The sequence below is a fragment of the Juglans regia genome, chromosome 6, assembly GCF_001411555.2.
Source record: "Juglans regia cultivar Chandler chromosome 6, Walnut 2.0, whole genome shotgun sequence".
NCBI classification, from domain to species: domain Eukaryota; kingdom Viridiplantae; phylum Streptophyta; class Magnoliopsida; order Fagales; family Juglandaceae; genus Juglans; species Juglans regia.
The window spans coordinates 6,063,159-6,070,207 of NC_049906.1; the positions used below are offsets into that span (position 1 = coordinate 6,063,159).

Here is a 7,049-nt window from a genome sequence, read left to right on the forward strand (position 1 = left end):
ATGGGATCTCAGTATTCTGTGACAGTCAGAGTGCAATACATTTGACCAAAAATCAAATGTATCATGAGAGAACGAAGCACATTGATGTTAGGTATCATTTTCTCAGAGAGATTGTTACAGAGGGTGTTATACAGATTCTCAAGATTGCTACTACAGAGAATCCAGCAGATATGATGACTAAGCCAGTTGCAGTATACAAGTTCAAACTTTGTTTGGACTTGATTGGTGTTCACATTTTGTTATTCCCGTAAGGGATTTGGTGGTGGGGATTGGTTTTGTGGTCGGAGGTTTTTTGTGTTGAAATTGGCAGAGTTCAAGCCAAGGTGGAGATTTGTTAAGAGGTGGCTTGAATTCAGATGGAACAGTGCATGTGTCGTAGGTTCGCTCGAGCGGAGGTTCACTCGGCTCGAGTGAAATCAGACAGAGAGCCTCGCTCAAGCATCGCTTGAGATTCAGCTCGAGCAATATGAAGACAGAGAGCTTCGCTCGACATTCGCTCGACATCCAGCTCAAGCGAATTCAGACAGAGAGCTTCGCTCGATATCCGCTCGACAACCAGCTCGAGCGAGTTCAGGCAGAGAGTTTCGCTCGACCCTCGCTCGGCATGCAGCTCGAGCGATATCCAAGTCAGAGAGCTTCGCTCGACATCGCTCAACTGTTGGCTTGAGCGAAGTGTACAAATCCTACGTTCGCTCGATACTCGCTCGAGTGTTCGCTCGAGCCAATGTTCACAGAAGTGAATTCTCACTGTTCCTATAAATACCAAACGGTGCCCACTTCTTCAATAGACTTCAGAAATCACTTTTTGTCTAGTTTTTAGTGTTTTCTTGAGAGAGAAGTTTAGAGTGAGTTTAAGAGATAACTTCCTTGTGAAGTTTTGTATTATTCATCTGTACTCCATCTTTGTTGATAGTGAAATCTTCGATACCGACCCCACCAGTGGACGTAGGCTCATTTTGAGTCGAACCACTTAATTCTTTGTGTTCTTTCTGTGTGATTGTCATCAATTTTTTTCGTTTATTTCCACTACTATACTTCGAGTTAGTCTTAGATATACAGTTATTCTCAACAGCTATCATATATCATGGGAGCTAAAACGCTCCACCCTTTTTGCCTAGGCTACAAATCGACAGTCTAATTTTCTGAAATGAACTCATTGGACAAAAGGTGAAGTAAGACCTTTGAGAAAGAGTGTGAGAGAGGGGGAGAGAGAGAGAGAGAGTGAGGGAAGGTTATTTAAATCATTTTTCACAAGTTTCTGCTAACAAGAAGCATCAGAATAATTTCTATAAAAATGTTTTTTAAATCTTATTGCAGGGGTGTTGGGGAGATAAAGAAATGGACAAAGGAGAGGAAATAGCTGCTGGGGAGAGGAAGTTGGCACGGGGAGAGGAGAAACGAGAGAAGGGATACACGAGGGAGAGGGGAGAGCATCGAGAGAGGAGAGAAATGAAATTTTTTTTTTATCATACATGCAGGTATAGAATAGAATTTGCTGCACCTCCTACGTGGCAAAGAAACATTAGCTGGTGTAAAAATTGGGACGCACCCGTCCGGCCTCGAACTTTTTTCAATGGAAATGGAAAAACTTGAAAAATCAAAGATACGTAATTAAATACTGTAAAGGGGGAAGAGAAAGGTCAACAAAATGCATGTACGTACATACATGGAAAGGCAAGAGAGCCCGGGCCCTTTCGTCGAAGGAAAGTGAGGTTGAAAAGCAAAGGAAAACGCGTAAAGGTTATCCAAATTAGAAAACGTGTCGCAGACCGACCCTCTTCATTTCGGCGCGTTTGTGAGGACATGATGACCAACAGAGAAATGGACTACCTTTAAGTTCCGCCCGCTACGTCGACGTAGAACACAGAAAAAACCCATTCGCAAGGAATGTCAAGGACTTTAAAATGGCCACTCATGTACGTACGTACGGTGGGAACAAATTTACAAAAATATTTAATATATATATAACTATATAATTAATGCTTAAAATATTTTTTTATTTTTTATTTTTTTAATTTATATTATAAACCTTTTTGAAAATTATGCCTCATTTGTTTTCAAGATTAAGATATTATTTTAAATTTAAATTCATCTCAATTTATCATTACAATTTTTTCAAATTTTAATATAAAATATAATAAATAATTCAATTTTTTCAAATTCTAAAATAATAATAATATTAAAAAATAATATTCTAATAATATTTTATCATCTAAACTCAATTCAACTCAACGTAACATCTAAACAAGTCAAAATTTTAAAAACCTTATATTTCATCATTATAATTTTTTTAAATTTACATATAAAATAAAATAAATAATTTAATTTTTTAAAATTTTAAAATAAAAATAATATTAAAAAATATATTTTAATATTATTTTATTTTATTTTTTAATTTTAATCTCAACTCATATCATCTATAAAAATAAACGAGAGCACAATTAATTATTATACTGTATTATGAAATGCCCGCCTCGGACTAGCTAGAATCTGATCTCCACGTAATTAAGAAAAAGTGATACCACAAGTTATTATGGGATTCGATTTTCTGCAGAAAATAACATATATTATGATGAGAAAAAAAATAATTTTATAAATTAATGTGATTTTATTTTATTTATTAGATTGTAAAATTATTTTTATTATAAAGCAAATAGACGGATCAATCGGTCACGTGAAATTAGGTCAATTTATAAAATTACTTTTATATAATCTCTTTGTAGCTGTAACACTCCTTAAAAAAGCAACTCAATAATGCAATTTCATCAAACAATCTAATATATCTATATATATCTACGGTAATAAATCCTATATAATTATATGTACATATTAATATATTATGATGTAGAAGCTTATCCAATAGATATATTATGTGAATTATACAGTAGTTTAATGTTTATATATATTAATTACGTATATATTATACATAGAATAATGTTATATGTATTTACAATTTTACTTACTATTTTACTTACAATACTCGTTTTGTTAGTTTTCTTGTGAAATTTAAATTTCAAATATCATGATTTTTAACATATCAATAACTGGCACGTGGAGAAGTAAGTTTTTTTTTTTTTAGTTGAACTGAGCATTATTATTTATATCTTTAACATATATAAACTCTAATACACTTGAATTGGGCACTGTGATTCAGTTGTTGCAGGACATTTCAACTGCAAATGACGAGTAACAAAGGGAAATCTATACACCGATGGGTTAGAAACTTAGAATTTCTATGCATTTCTAAGCGCATCATGTATGGCAGTATAGAAAACAATTCTAGCTCGAGACCGGACCAACTTCCAAACTTATTTCATCAGAAGTAGGCTGTTGGGCTTGGGCTCATTCTGGGCTTGTTTCTAGCCCACATTGACAATTTCTTTCTTCAAATAGATGATCTCGTGTGCAATATGTTAAACCGGTACTTATTTAAAATACTCAAGTGGATGAAAATTGATAATTTTATCCGATAAGTGTTCAAAAGACTCGGCAAATACATGGAATCACATATGACGGAGACTTTAAAAAAGATTGTTCATATATGAATGAACATTATTTCTTAATGTCACTACTCGTTTATGATTTCGTGTAGTTGTATGTATCTCAATTAGGGTTATTACCCATTCTATGCAGGTGGGTAGTCCGCCCCCCGTTCTCCATTTAATTCAGACTGGCCATCTCGTTCAATTAAACGAGCAAGCAAATTAGCCCATTGTTGTCTAGCACCCCATCCACCAATAATATTATCAAAAAAGTTGTCAATTGCACAAGATCTCATATTTATGCACGAGTCTACACAGAGTCGTACATAAATCGCACGATCTACACAATATGTGCATATAACACATGATCTACAAAGATTTTTGTATAAATGGAGAAGAAAAGATTGCGAGGAGGAGAAAAAAAAAAAAGAGAAGAAGAGGAGAAATGGAGAATCGCGACAATCGCCGGATGGAGACGAATAGAAGAGAATGGAGAGAGGAGAGGTGGGTGGATGGAGGAGAAATTGAGAAGAGAGAAAAGAAATTAGGGTTTTGACTGAGTAATACTATATATAGTTATAGGTTGTGTAAGCGTCATATATTCTTAGTGGAATCTATTATTAAAAAATTAATTTTTTTATTTGGATCTTATATTTACTCATTTTTTTTAAAAAAGAATATGTAGCGTTTGTGCATTCTATAACTACAAATATCATTTTTCTTTGACTTTTATATATGTTGTAGTTTTTAAAATACAATACGGGCGTACGGTTGAAAACCCGATCGGGTGGGCACCTCACTCGATCAGTCAGCATTTCAATTTTTGCTTCAAGCACTCAACTAGGGGTGTGCAAAATTTCGAAAATTTCGACTCCGTCCAACTTCCGCTCCAACTCCGACTCCAACTTCATCGGAGTCATCGGAATTCAGAGTAGCTCCGAATATCTATTCGGAATCGGAGTCGGAGTCAAAGTCGGAGCTCCAAGAAGCTCCGATTTCGACTCCGAAATTTTTTTTACTGAACACTTGCACTCGAGCGAGGTGTCGAGCGCAAGTCGAGTACACGTTGTATTGAACATTGGCACGAGCGACATGTCGAGCGGAAGTCGAGCGAACCTCTCTGGAAGAGTTCCGCTAGAGCGCCACGTCGAACGCACGTCGAGCTCCGATCTTATGTAGGAGCTCCGACCTCCGATCGTAGTCGGACTCCGACTCCAGTTCGGAGTCGGAGTCAGAGCTCCAATTTGGCTCCGACTCTTGTCGGAGGTCAGAAACGAGCACTCCGACTCCGTCGGAGTCGGAGCCCAGCCCTACACTCAACCCACACCATAAGCAGACGGACTGAATTGTCAAAGCCCGTTGGCTAGCCCTAGTCTCAATCACTTAATGAAATACATTAGGTTTTGTAAATAGAAAATATATATTAATCATTTATTTTTTCATCATCTTCTTATTATCTTATATCTGACATTAAATGATAGGTGTATAATATAACCAAAAGAGCATTGAGACGAGACAAAACTTCCCGTTAGGCTTAACGACATTGTAGATTCTTTTTTTAGGTTTAATTTTTAGGAGTAAAATATTTTGGAATTGGGTCCCAAGCAAAATTTAATAGTGAAATATAATGTATTTTACACTCACATTACCATATTCAGTGGGTCGTAAAAGTGGGTTTCAATATCTATGTGAATTAAGCATATATAATGAAAGGGACGGAAATTAAGAGGAAAACACAATGTACACGTAATCTGAATTGGTCAAACGCCGGAAAACTCAATCCATCAAGTTATCAATCTCCTAAACTTGACTGTCAGGACGGAGACGTTCCGACGAACTTTCTCCGACGTCGTCCATTGCTGCCTTTTGAGAACGTGCTGAACCGGTCCGGGAAAGAAAACTTCTAGTCAGCGGAAATCGCCACCGGCCCGATCGGTTTACCCGTTCTTGAAACATATAGTTCCTTCCACCCCCAGTCCCCACACTGGCACTCCGGTAACCCCTCCTCGAACTCCTCACCCGAGGAAATGCCGTGCTGCTGCTCGTCCGGTTCAAGGTCGAGTTTATCAGCCGACTCCTTACGTCCTCCGGTAACCTCAGCGTGAACCTCTCGCAGTTCTCGCCCGGTTGAACCAGCGAGTGACCCGTCGAGTGTGACCGCGGGAATATCCCGGTAATTCGGAACCCCGATGACCGAGAACGGGGTGGACGGTTCTGATTGGTCCCCTGAGCATGATTTACTAAATTCACGTTCGGAGCATCTGACTCTATGATGTGATTATCAGCGACACGAGATTGAGTCTCGTCGGTATCGGGTAGCCGATCGGGTTCGACCGGATCGTTGTCGAGATCGGGAATATGCATAACAGATGGGATTTCGCCGGGTTTTAGGATCAGATTGGCCCGACAAACGGGGCAAGTAGAATGAGAAGCCAACCAGGCGTCGATGCAATCGGTGTGGAAGACGTGGCTGCACTTGGGGAGCAAACGCAGCGTCTCGTCGTCTTCGAACTCGTTCAAGCACACGGCACACTCCAGCGAGCCCTTACCGATCTTGAGCCCCTTGACTGTGGAGTACACAAAGGTCGGGAAGGTGTTGATAGTGCTCGAGTCGACGCCACGCGCCATGCGAGAGCGCCGGTCGTTTCCACCGACGGGGATGGAGTGGTCGAGGCGGCCGCGGATGCGGTAGTCTGTGCACTGGCGCACGTAGACGGAGAGAAAGCCGAGGACAAAGAAGACCGCGACGAGGATCACCATGATGAGTGCCATGCGCTTGTCGAACTTAAGACCGGCGAGTGGGTCCTGCGGCCCAGGTACGGTACCTTGCGGTGGCGGTAAGTTCTGTGCGGCGGCGAGCGGTGACAATTGCATCAGAACAAGCAGCTCGACTATCCAAGCGACGCCATGAATGAATCTCAAGAGTCCGGAAATCCTCCCGCTGTGGTTCTGCTGCTTGAGGACGGTCATCACTCATCCGGGTCGAAGGTAGCGAACGAGAGTAGTGAGTGCAGAGTAGGATCAAAAGTCTACCATGGCAGCACCGTCTGAATTCATTTACCTATTGATCTAATGATTCGAATGTCGCTGAAGGAAGCAAAAGAGCAAAGGAAAAGTAGAAAAGGGTGGAAGTTAAGATGCGGGTTTGGAGAGATCAAGTGGGAAAGCTGGCGGGGGAAATCATAATTGCTAAAAGCAAGAGAGAGCTTTACAGTATATAGCATATCAATTTCACCCGCTTCTTCTTGGCTTTCCATGAGAAACAGGGAGATTACGGACCTACGGTTGGTATGTATGTTTGACTCGGGAAGAGGGGCGAGGCCCCACGTGGGACCTTCGACGTAGTACTTTTTGTTTTAGAGAGCTTATGTAGAGGATACAGAACCGTCCTGAGGTTGTCTGTGATGTACGGTCGTGGCTGCCGCGAAACCCACCGACTACTGAGGGTCGTTGCTAACAAGGTCAATTCGATAACATCAATAATCGTCACTGCCTGCCTGCCTATGCACCAACGTTATGCTTAGGATTTGCCGTCGATCATCTGCTTTTATATACGAGTGATGTTAA

General features: G+C 40.1%; 1 protein-coding gene across 1 annotated transcript; it reads right to left on the minus strand.

The window, feature by feature from the left end:
- Positions 1-5,016: 5,016 nt before the first annotated feature.
- On the minus strand, positions 5,017-7,049 carry LOC108987460 (RING-H2 finger protein ATL11-like). Its single transcript, XM_018960386.2, has one exon. The coding sequence runs from the start codon at positions 6,450-6,452 to the stop codon at positions 5,283-5,285; it is 1,170 nt and encodes a 389-aa protein (XP_018815931.2). The 5' UTR covers positions 6,453-7,049; the 3' UTR covers positions 5,017-5,282.

Bases quoted from the DNA above. Each gene is read 5' to 3' on its own strand.
- LOC108987460 (XM_018960386.2), bottom strand. From the start codon at position 6,452: ATGACCGTCCTCAAGCAGCAGAACCACAGCGGGAGGATTTCCGGACTC.